The 15,693-nt window shown below is 41.8% G+C and overlaps 2 protein-coding genes across 2 annotated transcripts in view; one reads left to right on the plus strand and one right to left on the minus strand.

Annotated features, from left to right (window-relative positions):
• The window catches only part of SBF2 (SET binding factor 2), a 247,743-nt gene that overhangs the window by 141,603 nt on the left and 90,447 nt on the right, over window positions 1-15,693 (plus strand). The window contains exon 16 of the mRNA XM_056851939.1: window positions 1,789-1,938. Within this exon, the coding sequence (XP_056707917.1) occupies window positions 1,789-1,938 (150 nt within the window). The remainder of the gene's footprint in view (window positions 1-1,788; window positions 1,939-15,693) is intronic.
• SWAP70 (switching B cell complex subunit SWAP70) overlaps window positions 1-15,693 on the minus strand; it is a 309,546-nt gene that overhangs the window by 62,814 nt on the left and 231,039 nt on the right. The gene's annotated exons all lie outside the window — the stretch shown is intronic.

The raw sequence follows: 15,693 nt of genomic DNA on the forward strand, positions 1-15,693 counted from the left end.
ACTGTTTACTTTTCTTCCCTTGTAAACAGTCCAGGCCCAAGCACTCGCTTTGTCATGCAATGTAAGAAGTAGCATCTGATGAAGTCAGTCTAATGGTTTTACACCATCAGGTCACATCCTATTCATACTGTGAATACTGTTAACTAGTGTTGTACATCAATTCTTGCATGCATATTCAGTCATTCATGAGGTGGTGCTGAGCTGTATTTAGTTGCTTCTCCTTGACAAACGAAATTTGAATAAGGTGATCACATGCCCCATGTCCCACAATTCCACAGAGCTTCAGATACAGAAATACAAAATATAAGTGATCACTTTCTGAAAGCGACCCTTCTTCAAAGTGTAATATATTATTACAAAGAGATGGTGATACTAATATATAATTGATCACACTTGCACCCTTATGGTTATAATAAGTGAATTTTCCATGTTTATCTCTGTCAAAGTTGCCATTTAATATTACAAAGCCAAGCTTGCCGATAATTTGGCTGAAAATTATTCCATGTTTATTAACTAAGGAGTCTTTTGTATTCCTCCTGCCATTATAAAGATCATCGTCCCAGATATTTCCCCTAACCTTTAAGTAACCTTTTCCAATGTGAGCATTAAATTATTTTAACGATATTATTTGTGCCTTGGGATATTTAATTTCAAGTTCATAGATGTAATTTTCCAAGTCAGGCCAACAGTTTTCACAGCAAAAGGATGAGACATACCCCATGTAACAGGCAAGTTGCTCTAGTTCTCTGTTGTGAACTCTTGGAGAAGTAGGTCTTTGCAGGGACTTTCCCCACCCCCGCCAACTGCTTCGGGGCTTCCTTTTGATTATGTGTGCCTTTTCTGCCTGTCAGAGGTTGCCTCAGTCTTCCACCGCATTTTGCCCGCATTTTCCAAATTCTGGCTAAAACAGCATCTGGAAAACATGGGCAAAATGTGCGGGGAGAGAGAGGCAACCTATGACAGGCGGAAAAGGCATGCATAATCTAAAGGAAGCCCCAAAGCAGTCGGCAGGGGTGACCACAGGGAAACATCCCTGCATAAAAGGCAGTATTGAAATGTAATGTCTTATATGGCAGTATAATGATTTTGTGTTGATTTGCCTAGCCATGCTTGTAGAACTAATAATTTATCAGAATAAAACAAGACTCAGTTTAGATTTAAGCAAAGAGCACAGATATTACAATTCATTCCTTTTATCTTATTTTCCCAGAGCTTGCGGCAAAGCTGTTTACTCTTCCCTAAAAGTCTATTGAGCTGGGCGCTGGCCTGTTTTGCCCAGCTCAATACATTGTAGATGTATTTTGTAGACTTCAAGATCTACAAAAAGAAGGCCCTACTCTGAGCCTTGACACATCATTCTAATCCTTATGTTAGCTTCAGATCACGTGAAATGGAGCACAGGGAGCAGAGCATGATTTTCTTGTCTCCCCACCATCCTGCTTCATTCCTGAACCCCTGAAAATTCTGCCACTGTGAGTTAAGCAAAGGGGAGAGGGGCACAAGCAGTTTTAACTGCTGCTAATAATTTATGCCATTTTAATTGCCATTACTGTGGCAGGGAGAATAGACAACACCACCCTCCTCCCATCAGAAATGCTATTCCATTGCCACATGTGCCATTATGTTGGTGGAACAAACCCCTTGGATCCCAACCCCCTTATACAAGTTTGGTACTCAGGCATATTTTGTTTAGAAAGAACACAATACAGAATGTCTTTCAAAGAAAAACACTTGTATTTCAGTGTAGCTTATTTCATAGATTTCTAATGTCAAGTTTTCATCCTACAGACTCTGCCTGCTGCACTGAGAGCCCTTAAAGGAAAAGCAGCTCGACTGTGTTTAACACAGGAACTAAGCCTTCATGTTCAACAAAACCGAGCAATACTGGACCATCAGCAGTTTGATTATATAATACGAATGATGAACTGCACTTTACAGGTACCTGAAATTACTATTTGCTTAGGCTGTTGTTTTTAACTATCAAATACGATAGTGGGGTAAAATAAGCATTAGATCGCATTGGGTATTTTAGTATAATTCTAAAAAATATTATATTTGTAATTAACGTGGGATTTATAACAATACACTTCTTTTCATAAATATGCTCTGAGGGCCTTGCCTATCTTTCTTTTCTTTTCTTTTTTTTTCCAATAAAAGGGAATGTGTTGTTGTACAATGGAGAGGTCTTTCTCAAAGTAATGTTTGTCTTGTAGGGAAGCCGTATTTTCCTAGCACTGAACTAGCAATATTTTGCTGTTGCTCAGTGTGATGGACAGGTTAGGTTCTGCTTCTCCCGAAGAGCAGCCAATGGGAGCTGATGGAATGGTAGTCAAGAGAGACAGCTGAGAATGGAAGTGGAGAGTGAAGCAGTTGGGGAGTGGAGAGTGTGGCTGTGTGAAGTTGTAGTGAAGAGCTACTTAAAGCTGACTTAAATGCCCCTGTGACAGAGAGATGGCTCAGCTAACAAGTGCATGCTATACCAAAGGCCCCTTATCTTGAGAATTTCTGTCTCTTCTCCAGAGAACCTGCTTACAAAGTAAAATATGATCAAATATAAATCGACATGAAATTGTCACAAGCTGCCAAAGCCATTAAAAAATGCAGCATTAAAACTGAGCCAGAGCATAAAAACAGCATAAAATATTTAGCAGTTTAAAATGGGTGTCATAAAACACTTTTCAGATAAGAAGATTGTAAAAACAGGTTTAAAATATCAGCCCTATAATTAAAATACTTACAGTGTTTACTGTGGCACATAAAAGAGACTAGGGTAGGCAGCAAAAGGGTTTTTTTTTGGGGGAGGGCTGTTTTAACACTTGAAATGTGTGTGTGTGGGGGGTAAGATCGCCTGGTCTCATGGCAATACAGGACCGATCAAGATTGGGCCCTCGTGGCAATTTTTTAAAAACCTAAATTTTCATTTAAAAGGGCAGTATGTATGCAGACTTTAGTTAATTTAGCAGTACTGCTGAGTAGTGAGTTTTTTTTAGTAATATTCTTCAAATTTTTAAGCATACTAAGGAAGGCATAGGCCATTATAAAAAGAAGTGTGCGCCACTGAATGTTTGTTTTTGGTATAGCAGTTCCCACTGCTGAACAAAGAAACTGCTATTTAATGTATGTAATTTCTTTGAATCCTAGTTGCGGGTTATACTGTGATATATGCAAGTACTGAGGGAGCATCATGATAATAAGCCTTTTGTATGGATTTTTAAAAATTGTCCAGTAATATTCAATTCTTATACACTAAAAAGCCGTAACACTGGCATTTCATCAGTGGCAACAGTGATAGCATTCAATCAAATAAATGAGAGGCTTATGAGAGTTAAATATTTAATGGTAAAGAGGATTACAAGATAAAATGCTGGGCTGTCTGATTTTGCAAGGTCCATTGAGCTTTATTTATATCACTAAAATTAGATAGTTGAAAAGACACTAAGCCTGGGAGTTCAATATCTCTCAGTTCAATAAGGAGTGATTCACAACCCCTTCAAAATCCATCTTTGACTGAAAAGTGTATTTAGGCTGTAAAAATTAATGTACCATAGCTGTACAATAAAATGTCATATGTGGGAAAGGATGTAGCAATACATAAATAGAGCACTGACTAAAAATAATGTAGGTGAAAATCAGTTTTGGGATATTATGGAGAAAAGAAAAAACTAGCAATAATACAAGGTACAATTGTTGCTTACACATAATGTAATTGTAAGCGGTAATACAGTAATATTGGTTTATTTGGATTGTTAGTTCATCCATTCCCAAAAAGGCTGACTTCAAGGTCCATAAATTCTAACCTAACAAGTAGCAAAATTAAAATTAGCACAGGGTTACTCATTTGGCTCAGGAGCCAGATGTGGTTCTTTGACATGCTACCTGTGACACCCTTCCCATGTTCCAGAAAAATGGGCCAGGTCATTGCCTGGTATGGCTTGTGCTTGGCAGGTGATTCCTTCCTTAAAACAGTCGCTGCCAGAAGGACTGAAGGATGGGTAAACTGTGAACCTCCCTGAGCTGTGGGCCACATACCAGGAAGGGAAGTAAAACACTGGTTCCTTCCATCACCACCACCCCCCACAAAACCTCTGTGCTCTTATCACAGCACTAGGATGACTGCTAGGAGGAGAGCAAACTGCCTACAGAGGAGAGAAAGCAAAACCATCACAGAAGCCACCCAAGAAAAGAGCAAACTTGCCATACTGGGATGGGGGTGTGTGTTCTCCCTTTTCTCCACAGGCAGATGGTCTGCCTCTGGGCACCTTGACCATCTCATTCTCACCCAGCCTGCTGTGCCTCATGGTGAGGAGAGAAGGGGGAAGGCAGAGAGGGAAGCCATTACCCTCACTGCACATACACAAGGGCTGGCTAAGGTTCAGCAGTGGTGGGGAGAGACAACCCTACATGTGCAGAGGCACTTTGGTAATTTTAAAAGTTATAATTACATAGAATATTAATAGGTATGTCTTATATGACACATATGTGTGTGCTTGGTGAGGTGTCACACAAGGCATACAGTAGTCATGTTGCTGGTCATTTTGCAAATGTGGCTCTTTGTAAGCTGTGGAGTGAGTAATTATGCATGGTCTGCACCTTACCTGTAAATATTTTTAGATGAAGGTTATACCTTTTAATTTCAGTCATGTTTCTTTTTAAATAAGTGCTTTTAGGAAGCCCAGCAAGTTAAGCATGTAACTGTTTTTCCAGTGCATTTGCTTTATTATTGAAATGACACATATCATCTGGGCATGTGCCCTTGATGTTCTGGTGCTAAGTTGTAGGGGAATGAAATTACAAAGTACGGCTTGGCGAAATGTTGCTGTCTGTGGTCGACAGCCCTGCTCCTGGACTTACCAGTTTCAAGGGGGCCTCTGTGACAACTGACATGGCCCCTTTGGCAACTGGGGCTGCCTGGACATATCAGGGATCTGAGCCCCAGGGGAAGCAGCTGCATGGGGAGGCGTGGAACCAGGGGAAGCAGCTGCATGGGGAGGCGTGGCAGGCAACTGACATCTCAGGTTCCAGAATTCTACAGTCAGATAGTTGGAGCGGGTCTTCCGAGGATTGTGAATGGATATTGCAAATCCAGTGTCTTTCCCCAGTCTTTCCCCTTTGGGGATCAGTCAGATATAGACCTATCATAACCAGGGTGAACAAGGAACGTCTAGAATTTTACTCCCTAACACCTCAGGACCCCCTTCCTTGAAGGACACGTTCCAGGCACTGTGGAATTGGGCAATATTCTGTTCATTCCCACTAATAACATAACTGCTATGTAAAATCTGGCAAAAATGGACAGACGGCATACTTATAGCTTTGGTTCACAACTTGTTGCATTTGATGATCGTAAATTCAGTTGTCAAACACATTCAAGGCAAAATTTGTGGCCTAATCATATATGGCTCTGTCCAGCCCTACTGTGAGCTCTCTACACGATTACTTATAGACTCCTCTTGCATCTGGGAGAAAACTTAAGGGATGAGTTGTGCCCCCCCCCCAGGGAGCTGAACTGAGTGCCACGTCTCTTGGGGGCTCCCAAGAGAACCAAGAGTCGTTCAAATCTGGGGCGTAATCTTGCACCCTTACCCGATCCTAAACAGTGGATTAGGAAACAGGATTTTTCCTGCTGCCCGCGAAGTGCGGTTTGACCCCCAGTTTTGCGGAGAGATCCATTGTGCGACTCTTGGAATCCTGGACGAGGTCCTGTCTGGCTTGAGGAGGAACCATTGCCGTGAATGTCTTTCTTGGAATTTAGGCTCAGCTCTCCCCTATCTATTACCATCTAAGCAACTATATTTAAGCAAGAATACCTATTCTTCTAAAATCTGAGTAACAAGAACTCTTTTGTTTTACCTGGAATTGGAAGCTTTGAAGGAGCGGAAAAAATATCTATAGAATCCGAATCCTCCCATCTGAGATTTGGTTGACTCTTTGACATTTAAAAACATTCAATAAGCCGACAGGATCCTAATCAAATTGATCGGTGGATAGACACAACAATCGGGACTATTTGAATGATGGTATAGCCCCCAATCAGAAATCCTGAAGCGTAAGGAGGAGGGACGAGCAGATTCCCCCCCCCCATTTCCGGGAGGAGGCTTTTCTGAGTAAACAAATTCCTTTGCCACATCTTACCCGGAAGTATCAGCTATCGTCTGCCATCGTGAGAATACTACAGGATTTGAGACTGGATGTGTGGCATTGTGTAACTGGCAAATACTTCCCCAGTTCCTAGGCAAAAGAGGAGGCAGACGTGCCACTTTTTACTCTACACCCCGCAACATCATTTTACAACTCAACATATTCCTGTCTGGATCTTACAAATTAAACTTCAATTAACCACCAGAAGTGGCAACCATGGAAAGTGAGATTAAATGCATGGATTGTCTCTTCTCTCTGACAAACGGCACCTATGAACTTGCTATTCGGAAATTGGATGAAATTCTGGGAGATCTTAAAGACATTAAAGTCCGGATTATGACCATGAGATCTGAGATGAGAGAAGGAAGCTCCCCAAATGATAAACCATTAAATGAAGAATTAAACACTGCAAAGGAGATGGAGAGCTACGAAGGATTTCCGAAGGATATATACCTGCAAGAAGAAACTGAATCTACCCGACTGATAATCATGGAGATGAATGTAAGCGACTTGGATTTTTGGTTATATGTACTACCTGATGAACTTATCAAAGTTAACTGGGAGAATTTAAAAGGGCAAACAGCTGGAAACACCTGGATTTTTCTCTTCGCCTTGGGGATGGAAGAAAATCTGTTGCAGATTCACTATCTTACATCAATTTTTGCAGAGGGAACTGCATTAACAACTTCCATGGATGCCCTTCATCGTTCAAAGCTTTTGGGAAAGAGAGGAAGATGTTGGAAATTTAAGATAAAGAGACTGGGTCAAAGGGCTTAGTTTTTTGGGGGGGACTTAATTAAAAAGGTCTGATTAAACGGTTTGGCTTTGATAAAAACAGCATAATTAATGACATTAACATAATTGAGAGTTATTAGATATGTGGGAGAAACGGAGAAATTAGAATATTCATTTCTAAAGGAGGTTAAAAATGTTACATATTATCTAATCCATTTTTATTTCTATTTTTATATCTGTTCCTTTTTTCTTTTTGTTTTTTTTTCCCTCTTTATTTTAAAATAGGTAAATGAAATAGTAAATGTTTATAAATGTTTGTAATAATATTAGGATTAGAATCTTAAACAAAGGAGATAACAAATAAATGATAAGATTGAGGGAGGTGTAGGGGAAGTTTTTATATTTTGTTTTTTATTATCTTTATATGGATTATTTTCAACAATTATTAATTAGAATCTATACTCTGATGTTTACTTATATTGATTGTTGAATACTTTGTTTGATTGCTATAGAAAAATAATAAAAAATTTATTTAAAAAAGAGTTGTGCCCCCCCCCCCCGTCCTCTGAAAATGACCTAAAGGAGGGGGAAATTGTTGGGAGGGGAGGAAGGTAGAGGGCCTTGCACTCTGATGAACCCTGCAATATTCTGTGGCTGGCCAGCAAAGGTGCAGTTCCCCTAAGTGTGATTGCACAAATTATCCCAAAATGAACATCAGTTTCAGGTTGGCGCAATCAAGTATTCTTCTGTAAAAATGGACTGGACTTGATATGACTTTAGTTTTGGGTGCAGTTTTCTAAATACCAAGGCTAAATCCCTGTGAAGCTCTAGGGACTCAGTCTCTGACTGCTGTCATTTTGGTTTCTTAGGACAATAAATGAAATTACATTTTATGCTGCTTATAAATCAAGTTTTTTTAAATGGCCGTGCATTCAACAAACTATTTCAAGCAGTAAAACTGTTTTGTGGATATGTTGCAGAAGTGTTTGTTGAGCTGAAAATTTGACATACTTCATGCTTCATTTCCCTTGAGGTGTTTATATATATCATATTACTATGCCCTGTCATGTGTTAGCATATTTTCATTGTTTATGCACTAACTAGTGATTAAATTTAATGCAGTGCTAAAATTGCCTGTTAGATTAAATCAGTCTTTATGGTTTTCACCAAACAATTTTTCATATAGTACAAAATGAAAAAAGCAGCAAACAAAATATACAAGCATGTTGTGAACTGAGCCTTTGTTGTTGTTTTCCCCCTCTACCTGGGCTGAAGGGGGTAGAGAATTCAATTTTCAGATCTAACATTGTAACTGAAGTGCCTTTTCTTAACAAATTTTCTGTTTTGAATGAAAAGACTACAAGATCAGTCTAAGAATAAGCAGTGGTTTTCATTTTATCCTTTTCGGATCTTTTTTGTGTTAAGTGGCGTCAAGTCGCTTCTGACTTACTGCAACCCTATGAATCAATGTCCTCCAAACCTAAGGTCCCTCTTTGCTACCGGTGGGAGGTTTTTGGGGCAGAGCCTGAGGAGGGTGGGGTTTGGGGAGGGGAAGGACTTCAATGCTATAGAGTCCAATTGCCAAAGCGGCCATTTTCTCCAGGTGAACTGGTCTCTGTTGGCTGGAGATCAGTTGTAATAGCAGGAGATCTCCAGGTAGTAGTCCAGGGCAGCAGCTTCTTGCTTTATTACGTAATTCCTTTTTAAAAGCCCTTTAGCTTTAAAAGCTGTGGCATGTAGATTAGTAGCAAATCCATTATAGTGTGGACAGACAAAAGGATATTACATGTAGTTTTACTTATGTTAATTAAATCCATCTCAGTTTATATTATTCTACAGTGTTTATGAAACTTGTGTAATACTATGAGCTACATCTTCATTTGGGCAATGTTGTAATCACCAAAATGTTCAAGGCTCATTTAGAAACTATTCCAATGATTTTTTTTCCAGCTGTGGTTCTTGCTTCTGTGCCATTAGCAGGCATACTGTCTGATGTCCTAGGTTGTAGGCAATTTTAATTTTTATTCTAATTCTTTAACTTTCCTCATATAGTGCCTCATGAAAAAAGTAACCATAGTTCTTCTCGACCATTTCATTTTCTGTCTCATAAATTAAGCTTTTCTCTTTTAACATACCTCTCATTCAGTATGCAGTTGCATTGTAAGCAGTAAAAATTTTTTTATTAATGATAGCTGTATCCATTTTATGACTATTCCTTTATAAAAGTAAATTGAAATACTATATTTTTGTTATGTATTGCAGTTTGAACATTAAAAAAAGCTATGCTTGTGTTTAGCACCTTTGACTTAAAGTATTTATATCCCACCTTTTCTTGTGGGTCAAGGCGGCTTACAAATCATAATTAAAACAATACACAGTTTCAGTACCTTTATTGGCATACCAAGGGCAATCAAAAAGAGTAAACCTAGCCACTATACATCATTTTACCTAGCCTCTTAATTACATCACCAAGAAATTTGGCTAAAGTGTTCAATATATGTACTTGTGGGAGGTGGGTGCAGATAGAGATTCAGACATGGTGCCAGCGATTGGAGAACTACAACAGCTAGTAAAAAAGGTAAAGGTCCCCTGTGCAAGCACCAGGTCATTCCGGACCCATGGGGTGACGTCACATCCTGGAATTTCCTAGGCAGACTTTGTTTACAGGGTGGTTTGCCAGTGCCTTCCCCAGTCATCTTCCCTTTACCCTCAGCAAGCTGGGTCCTCATTTTACCGACCTCGGAAGGATAGACGGCTGAGTCAACCTTGAGCCGGCTACCTGAAACCAACTTCCATTGGGATCGAACTCAGGTTGTGAGCAGGGCTTGGACTGCAGTACTGCAGCTTACCACCCTGCGCCACGGGGCTCATACAATAGATAGTACAATACAATAAATAGTACAAATACCATAACACAGCAGGTAGAACAATAGTCAAAGCTGACTTAGGAGCCTAGATGGGCCTCAAGGTCTCCCTCCCCCAAGATGATATGAAGATAGGTCCAGGAGTTGATGGAGGATAGTGGGACAGATATGCCTGGCCTGTTGCAAAGTCCTTGCCCATGTACTCACCAAGTCCTCTCCTTCCTAAACCAGCTTCAAGCAGACTTGAACAGCCACACCTAAAGAAAGGACAGATGAGAGGGCATTCAGAAACAACGGCCTTCAGAATCTTTCACTTGGCGCTTTAAAATCCAGGGATAAACTAGAAATCTTCTGGATGGGACATATAAAAATGAATTATACAATTAAACAGCAATAAATAGCTGTGGCAGAAGCGTGCGTGTGTTACCCATTTTTATTACATCTGAAGAGCTATTAAAATCTAAGCAAAAAATGGAACATTAGGAAAGAATGAAATGTTTTCTTTTTAGAGTTTGTTTTGACTGCCAGGCTTGTCTTCTCCATCCTGATAAAATTTAAAAGATTTAAAATGTCAATAAGGAATGAAATGTTTTCTTTATATAGATACTTTATAAAACATAAAATCGGTTTCTACAACCAGATAATGCTTTAAAACATGTCAGTCAAGTATAATGCTGTTAAGAATGGGAAATAACTATGAACCCTATGTTATTCCATAGACAGAACAAACTGTTATATGTCTCTCTATACTCAGAATCCCGACCTCTATGTTCATATATTAAGTTGAAATCAATGTCTCTAATTAGCCTCCTATCACAACATTTCTACCAAAAGTGACTTCGTAGAAATATTGCTTGGAACTCTAATTTGAATTCTTAGAGCTCAGTTAAAGATAGCCAAGGGCTTCTGTGCACTCCATAGAGCATTTGTTTGTTTGTTTGTTTTCTGTTTGAATATCAGCTCCTCATGCCACATCAAATCTGCTTTTAAAACTCCCCTGAATTCCAGTGGTGTCTTGCCATGCTAAAATTCCAGTGGTGTCTTGCCAAGCCCCATTGGGTATGTGGAGTTAGTCACACCATGTTCTGGATTATGGATGTAGTCAAGATAACATGTTCTCTCTTCTGCCTTTTTTAATGTCCTCAGCCATAGGCTACAGGGTCAGCCTAGTGTAGTGGTTAAGAACAGCAGACTCTAATCTGGAGAACCAGTTTTGATTCCCCACTCGTCCACATGAAGCCTGCCCAGTAACCGTCAGCCAGTCACAGCTCTCCCAGAACTCTCTCAGCCCATGCAGAAGTGGGCAATGGAAAACCATGTCTGAATGTTTCTTGCCTTGAAAACCCTACAGGGTCACTATAAGTCAGCTGTGACTTGATGGCACGTACACACACACACACACACAGGCTATAGGATCAGAACAGATTGTCATAAGATTATCCCTATCTTTAAACTTATGTTAGTTGCAAATGTGCTGCCCTTCTCACCAAAACAAACGACCTGTACTGTATGGTGTTAAAGGTAGAGTTTGACAACCACTGCCAGTCATCAGCACAAGAAAGAGGGAAGGTCAGAGGAAAGATATGACAGATAGTGTATGGAATGACAAATTAGGGATTTTCCCTTTATTTGCGGCAGATAGCTTTAGTAATCTGTTTATGGGAATTAATCATCTGAATGGCATATGACTAGGGATTGTATTTTCTCAAATGCAAGCATTGCCCATATCCTCTAGCCAAGTGACTTTCCTGACTGAGTCAATCTATCTCATGTTGGGTCTTCCTCTTCTCCTGCTGCCTTCAACTTTTCCTAGCGTTATTGTCTTCGCATATTGTGACCAAAGTACCATAGCCTCAGTTTGGTCATTTAGGCTTCTAGGGATAGTACAGGCTTGATTAGATCTAGAACCCATTTATTTGTCTTTTTGGCAGTCTATGGTATCCGTAAAACTCTCCTTCAAATCCACATTTCAAAGGAATCTACCGTATATACTCGAGTATAAGCCGAGTTTTTCAGCCCAAAAAAAGGGCTGAAAAAAGCCAACTCGGCTTATACGCGGGTCAATACGGTAGGGGAGGGGAGGGGGGAGGAGGGAGGAGGGAGGAGGAAAACCTACCATTGCCGCCATCCTTCGCTGTCGGCTCACTCGCGTTCCCGCGGCCTGGGAGCGGCCAGCGGGGCCTGCCTGGGAGCAGGCAGGCCTCGCCGCCGCCCCCGCCTGCCGCCGGCCCGCTCTCCTGGGAGCGGCCAGCGGGGCCTGCCTGCTCCTAGGCAGGCCTCGCCGCCGCCCCCGCCGCCCCTGCCGCCTCCCCGCTCGCCTTCCCGCGGCCAGCGGGGCCTGCCTGGAAGCAGGCAGGCCTCGCCGCCGCCCCCGCCGCCCCCCCCCCCGCCGCCGGCCCTTCTCCTGGGAGCGGCCAGCGGGGCCTGCCTGCTCCCAGGCAGGCCTCGCCGCTGCTACCCGCCCCCCCCCGCCCCCCCCCCCCGCCGCCGGCCCGCTCTCCTGGGAGCGGCCAGCGGGGCCTGCCTGCTCCCAGGCAGGCCTCGCCGCCGCCCCCGCCGCCTCCCCGCTCGCCTTCCCGCGGCCTGGGAGCGGCCAGCGGGGCCTGCCTGGGAGCAGGCAGGCCTCGCCGCCCCCCCCGCCCCCCCCCGCCGCCCCCCCGCCGCCCCCCCCGCCGCCGGCCCGCTCGCCTGGGAGCGGCCTGCGGGGCCTGCCTGCTCCCAGGCAGGCCTCGCCGCCGCCCCCGCCGCCTCCCCGCTCACCTTCCTGCGGCCTGGGAGCGGCCAGTGGGGCCTGCTTGGGAGCAGGCAGGCCTCGCCGCTGCCCCCCCGCCGCCGCCGGGCCCGCGAGGGTTCCTCCGGCCGGCAGGGGCCTCCTGCAGGGCCGGGAAGGCTGCGCCGCTGCTTCCTGCCGCCGCTTCTCCTGGTGAGTAGGGGGTTCAGGGGCTCTTCCCCCTCCCCCCCTTGAATGGCACTGGGGTTGGGGTGGGTTGGGAGGTCCCGGGAGGCCAGTGGGAGGGCGACCTGGGGCAGGGGCAAGATCTTCCCTGCGCTCTAAAATGGCGGCCGCCATTTTAGAGCGCAGCTTTACCAGAAAAGGGAATTTCTTATTGACCCTCGGCTTATATGCGGGTCAATAAGAAATTCCCTTTTCTGGCCTCAAGTTTGGGGGGGTCGGCTTATACTCGGGTCGGCTTATACCCGAGTATATACGGTACTTTCTTCCTGCCAGCTTTCTTCATTGTTCAACTTTCACACTTATACATAATAACAGGCAATACCATGGCATAAATTAACTTGATCTTAGTTGCCAGTGATACATCCTTACACTTAAGAATCTTTTTTATCTCCTTCATGGCTGCCCTTCTCAGACTCAATCTCCTTCTGATTTCTTGATTCTAGTCTCCTTTTTGGTTGATGATGGAGCCAAAGAATAGAAGTCTTGAAGAATTTCTATTTCCTCATTGTCAACCTTAAAGTTGAGAAATTCTCCAGTAGTCTTCTTGATGTGTGTGTGTATGTGTTTTGTCTTCTTGATGTTCAGCTGTTATCCTGCTTTGGCACTTTCTGCTTTAACTTTCACCAGTAGTCATTTCAAGTCGTCACTGTTTTCACCCAGTAATATGTGTCATCGATATATCTCAGATTGTTAATGTTCCCCCTATTTTCACTCCATCTAAATCTCATTGAGCTTTCCTTATGATATATTCTGCATAAAATTGAAGAGATAGGTAGATAAAATGCATCCTTGTCTGACACCTTTGCCAATTGGAAACAATTCTGTTTCTCCATATTCTGTCCTAACAGTAGCCTCTTGTCCAGAGTACGTTGTGCATCAAAACAATCAGATACTGTGGCACGTCTGTTTCCTTTAAAACCAGCCATACCTTTTCATTATCCACACAGTCAAAAGCTTTGCTATAATCTATGAAACACAAACTGATTTTCTTCTGAAATTCTCTCATATGCTCCAGTGACAAACATAAATTTGCGATATGATCTCTAGTTCCTCTTCCTTTTCTGAATCCAGCTTAAACATCAGGCATTCCTCATTCCATATACAGTAACAGTCTTTGTTGTGAGATCTGGAGCATCACTTTACTTGTGTGAGAAATTAATGCAATTGTCTGATAATTGCTGCAGTCTTTGATGTCTCTTTTTTGGGAATTGGTTGGCTCAAACCTGATCTGCTTTTACATCCTATCTCTCTTTTCCCTCCAGTTTTCTTAGCTTTTCATTTGAGTTGGAAGTCTTATGTGCCCCTTCTGAATATGTATACTCCCTTAAAATTTCCCACCTTGGACATTTTAATTGAAATGTTGAATAGAAATGTTTTAAATGAGTGGATTTTTAAAAAACTGCATTCCTGGAGAAATTGTGGGAGGACGTTATACTAGTGTTTATAGAAAATAGCACTTAGATACTGTACTTACTGGATGGACTGAGGAAAACTAGGTGCAGGGAGTGAAGATGATTGCTTAATTCTCATTTTTACTTCAGTAGAAGCCCATATACACAACATAAAATGAGAATATTAAGGAAATTCTGTATCATAATTCTTGTGGGTTTTTTTCATTTACTCTTGAAATAGACCTGTTTGTACATACAGAAGTGGCTGTAAGAATGAGTGTTGGTTTGGTTGTGATCTGTTTCTTTGATAACTCAAGTATATTGGAATGTTGCAGATATTTTATGGCTATCCACTGTTAAGTTTCCCCCCAGTGTTGTTTAATGTAATTAGCTTGTATTCTTTCAAGTGGTTTAGAAAGTATTCTGTATTAATTTTGCAAAGATTTCAGAATTGTTTTGCTGTACCACAGGTCTTAGATGCAGATACAAACCTTGTAAGCTAATAACTCCTTGTAGTCTTGATGTTGAGTGGCTATTGATCACTTGTGTCTTCCCAGTTTGTCATGTGCTGATGTTGTAAAGCCCCCCCATTGTTTAATTTTAAAAATATTTGTACAGTACTAATAGAAATTTTGGTGTGGGCCAGCATATCACAGATGGTGTAGTTTAAAGTTTGGACAGAGTTGCTGTGAATGAAGTCCTGCTGTGAAATAAAAGTCAAAAGGCATCTTGGCATCCCAACCATTTCCTTGGGAGAAGATTACAGCCCGAGTATGCTGAACTTTATTGCTATGGGCCTCATGACAGTATTCAGAAACATGCATGGCATTTTTGCTAAAGAAACTCAGATGTGCTTAGACACAGGGGATGTCATTCTTGTGTTTATCAGTGTCTTAAGAAAAAAAATTAAAAAACAAGACCCTCTAGACCAATGAGTTTTGTATTTATAATGGAGTGTGACAGCAACATGAAATGACATGAAATATAGGAAATTAGTCTGCTTTTTATACCTAAGATTTTTTCCTATGTTGAGAAAGGGGTGGGGGGAATCTTATCCCATGCTTGTGGAAAATGAATGTCTTTCAAAATGTCATTGCTGGTTTTGACTGCTGCTTGGTTCAAAGTACTGCAGGACAGATGTTTCCCATTGCTGAAACAGAACATTATTTAGGGTAAATCTAGGTAAAATATGTTTACAGTTGTAAATGATATAATTTGTTTCCATGTCTGACTAGTAAAAAAATGCATGCAAAACTCTTTCTTCACCCCATCCCGAATGTACTAAAACCAGTCATACTGATGTTTGCTTAAACATCAGTTTCCGAAGAAGCAAAAATATCAGCAGGAATAGGATAATCTATAGTTAATCACTGTGTAACCTTTTATAATACCATTCTACATTCCCCATTTGACAGAACTTTAAAAGTCTCATTTAGATGAATGAGGTGGCCCATAGAAATCTGGCTTCTGGCATTTTGACTCTGCCAGTCAAGTAACAGATTGGCCTTGTCCAGAGGAACAACTGCCTGAATCGGTGTTTTGATGAATCTGTAGTTGCTCTGAAGTTAAGCCATAGTGGCTTCTTCACATATATGTTTCATTTTTGTTC

The sequence above is a fragment of the Euleptes europaea genome, chromosome 6 (assembly GCF_029931775.1).
Source record: "Euleptes europaea isolate rEulEur1 chromosome 6, rEulEur1.hap1, whole genome shotgun sequence".
Lineage (NCBI taxonomy): Eukaryota > Metazoa > Chordata > Lepidosauria > Squamata > Sphaerodactylidae > Euleptes > Euleptes europaea.